General features: G+C 38.4%; 1 protein-coding gene across 4 annotated transcripts in view; it reads left to right on the top strand.

The window, feature by feature from the left end:
• The window catches only part of EYA4 (EYA transcriptional coactivator and phosphatase 4), a 235,782-nt gene that overhangs the window by 131,874 nt on the left and 89,930 nt on the right, over positions 1–13,978 (top strand). For 2 of the 4 annotated variants that reach the window (XM_023750247.1, XM_006084462.3), the window contains exon 3: positions 1,016–1,065. In XM_023750247.1, coding sequence (XP_023606015.1) covers positions 1,016–1,065 — 50 coding nt within the window. Of the gene's footprint in view, positions 1–1,015; positions 1,066–13,978 lie in introns of those variants that run through there. The other 2 variants (XM_023750248.1, XM_023750246.1) reach the window with 1 other exon arrangement.

Genomic DNA, 13,978 nt, shown 5'->3' with positions numbered 1-13,978 from the left:
GGAGAAAAGAGTCGTGTGCTACAAAGACAATGCTGTATCTTTAAAATTCAAAACATACTCTTAAGTGATGCCACTTGTACTGCAGTTCATACCCATAGTGTACATTCAGTATACTTATGGACACTTCCAAGCTACACATCCGAATTTAAAATGCCTTGGATTCTGTAGTTACATAAATAGACCATGGCAATATAGACACCCAGAATATATGACAGTGGACGTATGTTGTTAATGCTTCAGATTCACTAAAGGATTTTTGAAATTGAGTTTGTTTTGCATACAATATACCATTAAGACCATAAAAATAATCAAACACACGTAACTGTGATTGCAGTTAAATTGTGAAGGGCAATGGATTTGTGCTTTATCTTATTTGAGAAAATCTATTGCACTCTATTGTATAGAAATGGATAGCATGTCCCCGAAGTAAAAGTTATTTTCATTCTTTACCTTTTGTGGGTTAAATACCACAAAGTTGAACTATAGTCTGCAAAAATATACTGCAAATATATGTGAGAAGCCTGAGAGCAATGTGGAAACTTAATTAATATGCTGAGAACATACAGCCACTGGATTGAGAAAATGAAAATTAATGTATGAGTGTTTTAGCTAACACTGTGCTTTGCCCCCAGAACCTACTGTTTATTATTGTGTGTTTTAGTAGGAGACAGAAGCAGTATCGATTGAAAAACATTTCTTGGTGAATTGGGAACAGTATGGCTTTCTAGTTCCTGGTTCTTTGGTTTCTTTGTTCCTCATTGAACTAGTCCTGGGCTATTTTAGCTGAACATTTTATATACTAATGGAGTCTAGGGAAGTGCCTTTGGCAGCTGTTCATGGGAAAAATAATGAAATACACTATTTAGTACTGCATGCTGCTGCTGTAAAATGTGGGGAGTATTTTATAGAGATCTTGGTGAGCAGAGCTGTATCCACTTTAAGTTTAACAAGTGTGTGAACCTGAACGAGGAAGTTATATTTTCATATGAGAATAACTAGAACTTTTTTCTTACAGGTAAAGAAAACCTGCACAGAATCAGATGTTTCAGAACCTCAGAATTCCAGGTACAGTAAAATGGAGGCCAAGACTTTCTAAGAAATATTGCAATTTTCCAGATACAGCTGTGATTTGAAATGTTGAGTTTCTTAAAGAACTTATCGGTCTGGAAATTGACTGGCTAGGGTACCATCCTATATAATGAAAGCCTAATATGCAAATCGACCGAACAACAGAACGACCAGTCGCTATAACGCACACTGACCACTAAGGGGCAGACGCTCAACACAGGAGCTTCCCCCAGCCCGCAGGCCCCAACCAGCGGTGGCAGCAAGGGGTGGGGCTGGCGAGCAGGTGGGCCCCCCCCCCCCATCACCCCGCTGGTCGCCCCTAGATCAGCCCTGATCGCTGGCCAGGCCTAGGGACCCTACCCGTGCACAAATTTTGTGCACTGGGCCTCTAGTTAGTCATAATATTAATAAAAAAGACAACCATGATTAAAGTCAGCTTTAAAGAATATTAGCAGAAACATCTCTAGAAATACTTGAAAATATCTTCCCTTGGCATTCATTATTTTACATTCATCTTCATTCTTCTTACCAGCCTCCTTTCATGTATTCACATCTGAAATTTCGCCACAAACTCAATAAGTTTCAAATCTATGTTTATAAAAAAAAAACACCACAGTATTTCTTTTTCTTTTCAATCATTGCTAGATTTTGTGGATGCTGTCAAATTGGAAAAATATAACTTAATTCTCTTTTTGGTTATTTGGAGCCTGTATAAATAATGAATGAAAATGGTCAAGTCACTACATGCCCAACAGATTTTTTCAGACCTACACATTTTCGTTTTGAGATCCAGGGTCTCAATTTTAAATAGATAGGGGAAAGTACTGCAAATACATTGGTATAATAAACACATATCCTTAATATGATATTAATGGTATACCATAACCTATTGCATTAAGAAATTTATATTTAATGGTGAGATGGGTCTGTTTATTTTATCCTACTTGTTCCAACATCTGATGTACACAGAGATTTTCTTGGTATAATAAAACAATATAGCTCTAGGTAACGTGCTAATAACTGCCATATCTTCTTTTTGGATGGGAAGTACATATTTGTACAGTGCATTTACAATTTGAGTAACCTTTCCTTTGCTTTATGCAGTATGACATTTCTATAATTAATTCCTATACATTTTATATTAAAATGATTATATATATTCTTTTCTTTTGGATCATTAAGTATATAATCTGCTATAAAATTTATGACATTTGACCTTTTTTCTTTATAATTAGGTATCAAAAGAGAACCAAATAGTTTTAGCTTATTGTAGCAGTAGGAAATGGATGAACTATTTCATGGTTTCCTACAAAGCAGTAATTCCAGGATGCGTGGATATTTCCTTCTGAAGCATTTCACTGACATCTATGAGTGACCTACCTATGGCTTGTTATTTAAGTAATTCAATAATTTTTGCAAGCAGCTGGTCTTGAGGATTACTAAGAAAAACAGAACAATACCACCATTCTTATTAATATTTCATATCAAATATTTTTACCCTTCAAGCCACTCAGGATTTTTGGACAGATAATGTTGTGCTTCAGTAAATGAAGCAAGCCACCAAACTGATTGTATTCACAATTGATGTAAATAAGTCAGAGAAGAAATAGAGTATAGAGCTCAGTGTATTTAAACCTAGAATTAGACCATTTTCTTTTATCTAGTAAATCTCAGGTCATATGGCCTTAAAAGTACAATTTTATTTTTAAGGCAAATAATTATTATGTTAAAAAGACTACCTAAAATGTATTTTATCGTTTTATAATATATCATATATTTAATGTATTATATTAATACTAGAGGCCCGGTGCACGAAATTCGTGCACTGGGGGATGGGGTTCCCTCAGCCAAGCCTGCCCCTCAGTCCGGGAGCCCTCAGTGGATGTCCTACTGATGGCCACAGTCTGGCAGCAGAGGCTCGGTGCAGCCGTCCCCGTGTGTGTGAGTTTGTGTGTGTGTATGTGTGTGTGTGTGTGTGTGTGTGTGTGTTTGTGTCTGCTGGGGGCCTGCCCCCAGCCCCGCCACATAGGCTCCGAGCAGTTGCCGTGTGTGTGTCCACTGGTGGTCTGCTCCCAACCACATTGGAAGCTCAGAGTAGGCACTGTGTGTGTGTGTGTGTGTGTGTGTGTGTGTGTGTGTGTCTGCTGGGGGCCTACCCCCAGCCACACCCTGGAGGCTTGGAGCAGGCGCCCCTCTCTGTTGATCTCTCAGGCTCCTGGCCTCCACTGCATGTTGTACTCTCCCTTGAGCTGTGGCCAGGGTGGGGCGCCCTTTCCTGCTGTGGGATCCCCAGGGCTACCCAGGGACAGGCGCACAGGGGGCTGGCTGCAGGCCGCCCTTTCCTGCTCTGTGATCCCTGCAGCGACCCAGGGGCTGGCACACATGGGGGCTGGCTAGAGGCCGCCCTTTCCTGCTCCATGATCTCTGGGGTGATTCCACGGGCAGGCGCACAGAGGGGCTGGCTAGAGGCCACTCTTTCCTGCTCGGGGATCTCAGCAGTGACTCAGGGGCAGGCGCACACAGGGGCTGGCTGCAGGCCGCCCTATCCTGCTCCGTGATCTCCGTGGAGATCCCACGGACAGGCGCACACAGGGGCTGGCTGCAGGCCCCCCTTTCCTGCTGTGGGATCTCCGGTTGCTCATCCCTGGCCTGTTGGGGGAGTGACTGCTGGCTGACGGGCAGCAGTCCCCGCCAGTGCCGGGGGATCTCCCGCTCCTGGTTGGGGGCCTGGCCAGTGGCAGATCGCTGGGGTCATGCCTGCCAGCCCTGGGTCGGGTTGCACAGGGGTCGCCTGCCATCAGGGTCACAGATAGCAGGCCCGGATGGCGGCAGAGCAGGCAGAATAGTGCTGTCCCATCCTGCCTGCAGTATGCAAATTAGCCGCCATCTTTGTTGGCGGTTAACCGCCATTTTGACTGGCAGTTAATTTGCATATCGCTCTGATTAGCCAATGGGAAGGGTAGCGGTCATACGCTAATTTCCATTTTTCTCTTTTATTAGATAGGATATTCATGTATAATAAATTATATATTAATTGAAAAGTAGCTTGACTTCCTGGAAACCAGTAGTCAGTTACCATGGATTAGCTGCTTCTAAAAGTTTCCTAATCTGTGATATAAATGGGTAAAATTAGACAAATCAATTTCTAATGACTCTAATACTTTGTGATATCAAAAAAACAACTACAATCCTTACTTATTAACATCCAAGGTGGAAAGACCTTCAAGATGATCTAGAATCACTTACTGGTTCAAAATTGCCCAGTCATTTTGATAATGGATAGTCTCCTCTCTTAACTTCTGGTGCAGGGGACAGTCTGCAAAGCCTAGAAGTGTCTGTAAAATAAAGATGTGACTATTCTTAGATTCTCTGTTAGTCATAGGTATTAGGTATTAGAGTGCCAAAACTAGCACTTAAGTAATGCAATGATGGAATACCAAGAAGAGAATAAAATATGCTAAAGAACATTCTGCACAAAAAGCATACAATAACTTAATAAATAGTCAACGAATCAAGAAATGTCCAGCCCGGCCAGTGTGGTCCAGTGGTTGAGCTTCAACCAGGAGGCCATGGTTTGATTCCCAGTCAGGGCACATGCCCAGGTTGCAGGCTTGATCTCCAGTGTGGGGCATGCAGGAGTCAGCCGATCAATGATTCTCCCTCATCATTAATTTTTCTCTCTCTCTTCCTCTCTGAAATCAATAAAAATATATACTAGTATAAGAAGAAATGCCCCACACAGTATTTATTATATGCATGTACTAAGGTTCAGTTTTTAATAACCTATCAGAAAACACCCCACACCAAAATGCCTTTATTATAGACAACATTACTTTATTATATACATATATGACTAGATTCTTTTATGGTCATCAAAAACCAAACATTCAGATATTCTCTCCCTCTCCCCCTCTTTCCCTCTCCCTTCCCATGCTAGAGGGAAGGATGGAGAGGAGACAGAGAGAGAGAGAGAGAGAGAGAGAGAGAGAGAGAGAGAGAATAATATGAGAGATTCAGATAGAGATTTAAAAGCCTAGGGCTAGATAATTCTATTCAAACAAAATACGAAGTAAAGAACTGAGCTCCAAATGAAATACTGCATCAGCATAAAATGCATGCCGGCTGCAGACCCACTGCCTTATAAAGTGCTGCCTCACTTGGAACCTAACGCTCATGTCACTCATTTAGCTCACTTTATAGTATGTTGGTTTTGGATTTGAAAAGATTAGAATGAATACAGATGGAAAGTGTTTTTACAGTAGGGAAGTAATTAAATTGGGTGTGGAGACTTTGTCAGGAAAATTCTTGGAGTGACATATGTATCAGCAAATTCTTTGACTTGCTTGGCCTTATTCTTTCTTGGGAAAGAAATGCTTGAGCTGCAGATGTGACTGGTAGTTGGGGAGAAAGAGAATTTACAAACCAATTCAATGTAAATAAGGTAAAAATATCTTCTTAGAAATAACTTGTGTGTATACACTGAAAGTCAGACGTTAGGGAGAGTGTTTTCTCAGGTTCCTAAAACTGTATTGAACTTTGTGTCATATGAAAAGGCCTATAATGTGCTACACAGAAAAGTGGCATTTCTCAATGTTTCTTCATTTACTTTTCTCTGTGTCGTTTGCATATCCAGAATATAGTATTGTTGGCCTTTGTTCCTAAAACTGTTAACCATAAAATACTAGACTATACCTTAAAATTGTTTGTTACTAGGTATACCATCTTACAACACAAACGGAAATATCTTATGCTGATTTTGTCTATATTCATGGTGAATTTATTGGTGTAGATGTGTGCCTCCTTTGAGTTATCACTGAACATACATTGATCTTATTTAATTTTACTGTAAGAGACAGCTCCTGGACAAGTGAGGTTAATAGCAGATGTTTCTTTGAGCCCCACATTTTTTGTATTCTTTTGCTTTCAGTCCTTTTTATTTCTGATAGCAAGTGAGAAAATAATTCATTTTATTCTTTAATTGCATTCTTGGCAAATAATCATAGAGTGTTTATTTGTTAAAATAGTCTCCATAATATTAGAATGATTTCTTTGGTGATCTTATTGGATGAAGTTGCATTATTCTTTACTTTTTTCCTTTTGGGGCCACTAATTAGTGGAGCAATTTCCTCAAGATGAGATCAAGAATATAAAAAGTAAAACAAGTCAGGCAATTTTTGTTTTTAAACTCGGTCTGTTAATTAAGGAATGAATGGAAGTAATAATTTTGGCAAAACTGGGTTGATAAGTGACTTCCAGGAAATATATTAGTTCTTTTTATGTTACTGCTTCATCCCATCCTGGCCACACTACGAACAGCAGATTACAATAAGGGAACCTAAGGGAGAGAATTAAAATATAGGAAGTACAATGGTGCATATGAGCTAAGATGATAGTTTTTCCATCTAGAGTGTAAGATGGTTCTGTAGGTAATGGTGGAGGTGAACTCTTCTCCACTTTATAGGTTAAAGAAATTGGGTTTGCTGAGAACTTAATGATTGCCTGAAATCAGCAAAGCCGTGGCCATCCTAACTTTACCCTAGTCTATCCTAACTTTACAATTATAAAGAGAAAGGCAGGAGACTCTTCAGAGTTTGGAATGGATCTCTGTTTAACATCCTAGTAGTTCCGTGAGTCTCAGGAAGTTTATCTGTTCAGTGTCTATGGGTAAAACTTTAAAAATACAATTTATTCATCTTATGTAAATAATTATGATTTAACAATGTTATAATTCACACATTAAGTTATACATGTTTATTTGATAATAATTATTGCATGCTTCCAGAATTCAGAACTGTTTATCTGCATATAATTTTTGGTTAAAAATTAAATGCCATATTTTTTTAGACCAGTAAAAACATATATAGTATTTCACTGTGTCAAATCAGAGGTACATCTAGCCAAATATTCTATTCCTAGAAGCCTGAGAAAGTATTACTACCAGGTTGCATGTTCTCAATCTTGAACATTTCAGGACATAATACCAATAAAATTAGGTATTCTCAGTAACACAATCTAGCTGTACAGTCCATGGGATTATATAAGCATTTTTTTGGACTTAGTATATTACTAGCATAGACTCTCTTTTGGACTAAATAACCCAGAAAATTACTAATCACAATACAAAATAATAATTCATTCCTTGTAGTTGTTTAAAACCAGCTCTTTCAAGTTATAAGGTAACCTTCCCCTGAACATGATGGATGATTAATAGATAAGTATTCTAAGAATGCAATCTAATTTTTGTGTTTCAGGATTTGAAGAGAAAGATGCTGAAAACTCAATCGCTATATAAAATGGTTTAGTTGACCTGTGTCTTGTTAGAAGTTTATTTTTCTCTTCCCAATTTTGAGAGCATTTCCAGGGAAGGTAATGGTATTAGAAAGACAGATTCACAAAACAGAAACATGGCTTTCAGGAACCACCCCTTGGGAGTATATGAAGCAGGGGTGAGAAGAACTTCCAAGATACTGAGCAGATAACCCAAAAAATGTCATCTACTTTTTATTTCTGCCCAGAATATATAACTGGTCTGTTATATTCAAAACCCCTTCCCCAAGTCTTTCATTTTATATAATCCAGCATGCATCATTCTCCCACTCCCTAATTAGATATAACTCAGTGGTTATCCATTTCACTAATACGAAGACTAGGAGCTTGATTTCATACATCAGAAATCTATAAACTAAGACCTGCAAAGTAGAGATAGCTTGAGAGATCTTTAAGTGGAGTGACAGCCAAACTTGAAGAGAAGCTCCATTCACTTCTGTAAACCTACCAATTTGTTACCTCCCTATCCCTATCGCCAGGCTGACAAGTTGCTGTTCAGTGGACCCAGTCTTCTCTTCTGCTCCCAGTTACCAACCCAAATGTAAATTGCTTCCTCCATTTCCTGTGATTAATCCAGTTGTTAAATGATTATCTGATGAATGCACTTCATACTGCAGCTTATGTTATTGACCTTTCTAAAGACAGTTTTACCAAAATAAGCATCTAGGCATGGACTTTCTTTAAAAAAAAAAAACAAATTCTCAAATATATCAAATAAATACAATAACTTGGAGTCCAAACTCTAAGTTTTGGCAACCTGTCTTTGCAAGCATTGGGAGGTCACCAGTGGATTTCTGATTAAAATTGAACTTGTGATGACAGATTAGCCATGGCCTTGGTGCCTGGAAGCAGAGAAACCAGGTATGAGATGTATTTAAAAGGCCTGAAAGACTGAGCAAATTGTGTTTATTTGGGGAGGCATTATACACAACGTTTTTCATGCTTTAAATACATTTTCTCAATCTTCTACATCATATATTTTTAATTTTTTTTGTATTGAGAACGAATGTATATAGAGGATGAAACAATAGATTTGACTTGAAATAAGCATGGTACAGTGTGTGGGACCTGGCCTCTCCCTACTGACAGCTTGCATTATTCTCTAAATAGGAGAAAGTGCTTGATTTCACCACATGTACTGGTGATGAATTCCAGAGAATAGCCATGTTTCTGGTCAGCCTCTTGTAAACTGAGTTTCTCTGAAGTCTTTATGGGTGATAATATGAAACAGTCTTTCTGGGGACTGTTAGCTGCTTTGAGTTAATTTGGTCATAGTAACACATTACATAAAGTAGCATCTGTTTTGTGACTTTCATTCAGAGGACCCGAGGAACTAAGACAAGATTCTACTTTGCATCATAATGATAATTAAAATTATTATGGATGGAGGCAGTGAAGGCCTCTGAGTATATCCCTTATGGTTGATAGTCTGCTTAGGAGTTACTGAGCTGAATAAATCCTTATGGTTTTTCTGGATGTGGGGTATGTTCAGTGAAAAGTTCTAGACTCAGTGTGAATGGAAACATAGAGGTGTTAGGAGGCCCGCTTCATGTTGTGTCAATTTAAGGTGGGAAGAAACAAGAGGATCTCACCGTTTTCTTTCCAACAGTTTAATTACAGGAACATTATTCTTGCCCTTAAAGTTACTATTTATTGGACATCTATGTCTGAATGCTTGAGATACTTATAGATGTAAAAACAGGAGCATACATGATGATGGAGTATGTTAGGAGATCATAAGAACTAGGGAATAAAACAAGGATGCAGTATACTGGGGAGAAGTTAGTTGTAATTTTAAATTGTATGATATTAAAGCAAAAACTTGAAGGAAAAAAGGAAATAAGTCAAGAAGTGGGCTGGGGAAGTACATTCTCTCAGGAATGAGCCAGTGCATAGGCCTTTCAGTGGAAACCTTCCCCTGTGTGTTTGAGCGGGGAGGACAGTGTGGCTAAAAGGAATGAGCCCAGAGTTTCAAATTTAAAATAGGAATATTCTAGAAAAAGCTACTATTTCAGTTGCCAATAATTTTTTGACTTATTGGTAATTATTTGAAAGGCACCTCATCCATCACTGCTACAAGATGGGCTTGATCTAGCCAGAAACACCCCTCTTTGCCACACCACACACATCCTCCAACCAGGCTCTCTCCTGATCAGAAGGCTTCAGGCTTCTTCACCGGCATAGCTCAAACACCTGAAAGCTGGTTTTTTTCCCTTTCTTAAATAATGCTCTTAAGGTTTTAGTTATAAATTTAGATGAGAGCTTAGTAGGGATTCCAAAAATTTGATTTGTAAAGGTACAGAGATTCTGCTCATTATCTCACATTTAAATCATCACTTCTCAGTTGTCTTAGCAACCTACAAAATGTTCTCATTTGCTTTCCAGCAAGCCAATGGGTGAATGAAGTCTTTGTTCATGTGTTTATGAATTTCTATCACCTGATACTTGATGTCTTTCTGGCATGCTTCCTGTGCCAAATAACTGTCTTTATATTTTTAAAATTCATGTAACTAAAATTAAACTTTAATTTTCTTAAAAACTCTAAGTTTTTAATAAGAAAATATCCAACTTAAGAATAGTTGGAATATTCTTGCATTGTAAAAATGCTTTTATTTGAATTATAATTAATTTCTAAGGCTCCATAAACTTGGCAAACGGAGTCTATCAATTCGTCCACACAGGCGTATTTGTAAAGTACAGAGAAAGAAAAAGGCCTGATGACAAATCTAGGTGTCATGGAATTCATTGCCTCAAACCCACATGCTTGACTCTCTCATATTTTCTTTTACCTTATACATAATTCTAAAGGTTCATAGCTCATTAAAGTGGATGTGGGCATGCTAACACTACATAGTGTGCAAACACGGGAGACTACTGAGTTCAGTTCCCAGCTCTCTGACCTTGAGCAAACCACTCCTCTGTGCTTCAGATTTCATTGTCTGTAAAATGGGACTAATACCATATCATCCCATGGAGGTATTTTAAGGACTAAATGGAGGACTAGATGGAAAACACTTTAGAGAAGTACATGCCACATATTAGGTGAATTTAAATTACTCTTATTACAAACAGGCATAGCAATAGTATTGAGAAGTGATGGTCTAAGAATAAAAAATGAAAAAGAAAAATAATCAAACATAAATGTAAGAATGCAAATTGCTTAATCCCATGGTTATTCTGGCATTAACACCAGAAGCCCTCTGTGCTTCCGTAATCCCTGAGGGCATTGGTCTGCCTAGTTCAGTATAAAGATTCTCATTATTATTGATCACCTTGATTCTCAAAGTAAAAGTTACACTATGCTTAGCATCATAACACATTTTGGAATTATTTTTATACAAAATGATTCCATATTAAAGGTGCTATTGCTGATAGTGATGTACATCTCAGCCACCCAGAAAATTTGACTAAACCCTAATGATCATTTCTTGCAGGTTATGGATAACTGAGGCTTTGTAGAATTATTTATTTTTCCCATTAGGAGCAACTCAATGACTGGATCATTTTGGGATTTTTAAAATCTAGTCTAGGTACCTGGTACAGTACCTGGCACATAGTAGGAAGGCAACAAATAATTTATTATATGAATGAATGAATGAGTCTTTACCTACACTGTTCTCACTGCAGTATGCCATATAATAACTAATAAGGCTTTCATGTCATTTGTAAATGAGGTCAAATCTAAGAGACACCTCTAAGTTCACTGCAGCAAGGTGACTATGCATCCCAGCTTGCCCCAAATACAGTCCCAGTTATACCTGCTGTCCCAGTGTCCTCTCTGCTTAGAAACTCTTTACTTTTAACAAAAGCCCAGTAAATTTTATGGTTACTCTAATTATAATGATTATACTCTTATCAAACTTTTTGAGATAGAAATTTAACAATCAGTCTCTATTCTTCCCTCATTCTCTTTTCCCCCTTTCTTTTTGTGTTCCTTTCTTCCTCCTTAGGATGGCTTTTACGATAGGGTGTTATACCTTTATCTTTAAGCAACACCATATGTGAAAACGCTGCTTGACACAAAAGTTCATTTAGGGAACAATTGTTCTGTTTTTGTAGGCTTGATTATTATGTTCTGTCATATGATTAATTCGTAGAAATTCCATACCTCTCTAAAATAACAGTATCTTTTCAGGAACACCCACAGTCTTATTACATGAAGTGATGTAATCCTTTATAATTTATATCCCCATGTTACTCGTTCTCTCATTTTTTTTTATTCTTCTTTAGATGGACCATCCAGAGTCTCAACTAACAGGGATGGTAGATATCATGGTAGTGCCTGGGAAAAAGATGATTAATGTGGTCTGGCAGAACACCAAGGCAGATGCACCACACCCTTCAGGCGGCAGCTGTTGTGGTGATGACTGCAGGCTTTAGGAGGGAGCATGGTGCCTGACATCGCCTGGGAGAGAAAACAGGCTGCTGTAGCTCAGACACGGTCTTTTACATGTTCTTTAACATAATGTTTCATATGTGCTCGGGGGGTAGTAATTACCCTAGGGTTTCTTGTTATTTTTTGTTGTTTGCTTTAAAGAGAAGCAATGATGATAACTATGTGTAGAGATAAAAGGAGGTGTGTGTGTACAACGTGACTGGGAGTGTAGATGACCCACCAGTGTCTCCCAGGGGGGGATTTGGAAGTCAGTTCTTTGTTATACAGGCCCAACACATTGCATGACTGTTCAACCTTGTCTTCTTCCAAATCTCAGTAGTAGCCCCAGTCACAGTGAGAAGCCCAAACTCCCTGGCATGTTTTCAGAAACTCCCCAGGTACCCAGTAGATGCCTGATTACGTACCCTAAAAGTTCATACATGCCTCGTGGACTGAAACAACTTTGATATGAGGCTAGTAAAGCCAACCTTCTCAGGGTCCAGAATGAGTCACTCAGCGTTGCTGGAAAAAGCACCAATTAATCCCAGTCATGGCTCTCACAGACACTTGACATTGGAACAAGGGCATCCACGGGAGAGTATAGACAGCAAAGCACAAGCCATCGGTACCTTAGAAAAACAATTCAGGGTCTGCATCCCAATAACAGACAGAGTCAATAAACCCCACAGCTGGAACTCAAGGCCTTTGCTTGACAGTGCAAGAAGAGCAATGTGTGGATTCAAAATTATTTCCCAAATTCCTATATGTTTAATGCTTTTTAATTCTTTCCATTTCATTTCCAATCCAATGCATTCTGTCTAACAAATTCTTGGTAGTAGGGCATATGAGTTTTTATAAAATTGAATTTCACTTCACAAGGAAGTTTTTTTTCTTTATGCAATGGGATTAAGGATCTCTGAAGACTATTAGGAATAGTTGGCTTTTAAATATTGATAAACTCTTCTTGATTTATGGTTTATCAGTACTATAAACAGGGGTTGGAAAGTCTTTGGGACTGATTTCCTATACTTGCATATATGATAGACTCCAAAATTTCTCACATTGAATTCTTTTGTGTGTCCTTTTCCCTATGGTCATTCATTAAGGATCCATTTAATTAAAATAGCTGAGTGGCTGCTAAAAAAAAAAAAAGAAAGAAAGCAGAGAGTATAGTGCAAAATGTGGGCCTTGTTTTCAGGTTAAGAATCAAATGAATAGCAAAGGCATGCTTGTTTTCCATCTCTGCAATTCCTGGGAGTGACCAAACTGGTTTCACAAACCATGTGAATTGATTCTGTGTGTATGGTGAGGCTGAAGGGATTGCCGAGACTAGTTTATTTGAAGCATTTTTTAGTGTTTTTTACTTTTTAAATAACCTTATCCCTTTTCTTATGGGAAAGGAAAATTTATGTAATAGATTTTCATTAAATTGAATTTTCACATCCACATTGAAGCTGCCTCAGTTGGCTGAACTCTCCCTAACTGAGTGACTATCAGGGCAGGTTTCCATTTCTGCCTATTTAGTGAGTCTGATTGATTCAGTGGCTACTTTTTTCTTCACATTTTCATGTTACTTTTACCCTGCTGGCTCTTCTGTTGATAGTGCCAGTCATAGGAGTTAGAACTTCCCAGTCTGACAAGTGTTTCTCTCCTCAAATTTCAATGGTCTCTCCTAAAATTAACACCTTTTACATGCATGCTACGGACGATTTGTTTGAAAACTTGGGAAGATTCTAAATTATAGAATCCAGAATTTCACTAAAAATGTAGACATTTCTTTGATAAATTGTGCACTGTAAAATGGGAAAGGCTAGTTTCCTAAAGAAAGTCCTGATAGTCCCATTTGCAAGTTAAAATTGTATTTAATAAAATCTTGTCCCCCGTTGCAACTGGTGAAATGCGTACATAGACTAGAAACCTGCACAGGGTTGTTATTGCCGATGCAATTGGTATAGGATGCATGAGATTGCATTTGTTTAAAGATTAATCAGAAAGCACATAGGTGAAAGTTAATTGAATACCTCTCAGGTATAACATCACTACATGGTATTTCTCTTTGGGCTGCAGTCTTTCCCTGTCCTGGTTAGAGCAGTGCCAGCTCAGGTCAGCTCTGCCCACACCAGGTCATGCTAAATCCAGGTCAGTGTCCCGGGGAATCAGCTTGCTCTGCTGGTGGATTATCTGGGCATAATTCACACATGCGCAATT

The sequence above is a fragment of the Myotis lucifugus genome, unplaced genomic scaffold (assembly GCF_000147115.1).
Source record: "Myotis lucifugus unplaced genomic scaffold, Myoluc2.0 scaffold_11, whole genome shotgun sequence".
NCBI lineage: Eukaryota > Metazoa > Chordata > Mammalia > Chiroptera > Vespertilionidae > Myotis > Myotis lucifugus.
This window is presented reverse-complemented; position numbering and strand designations above follow the sequence as displayed.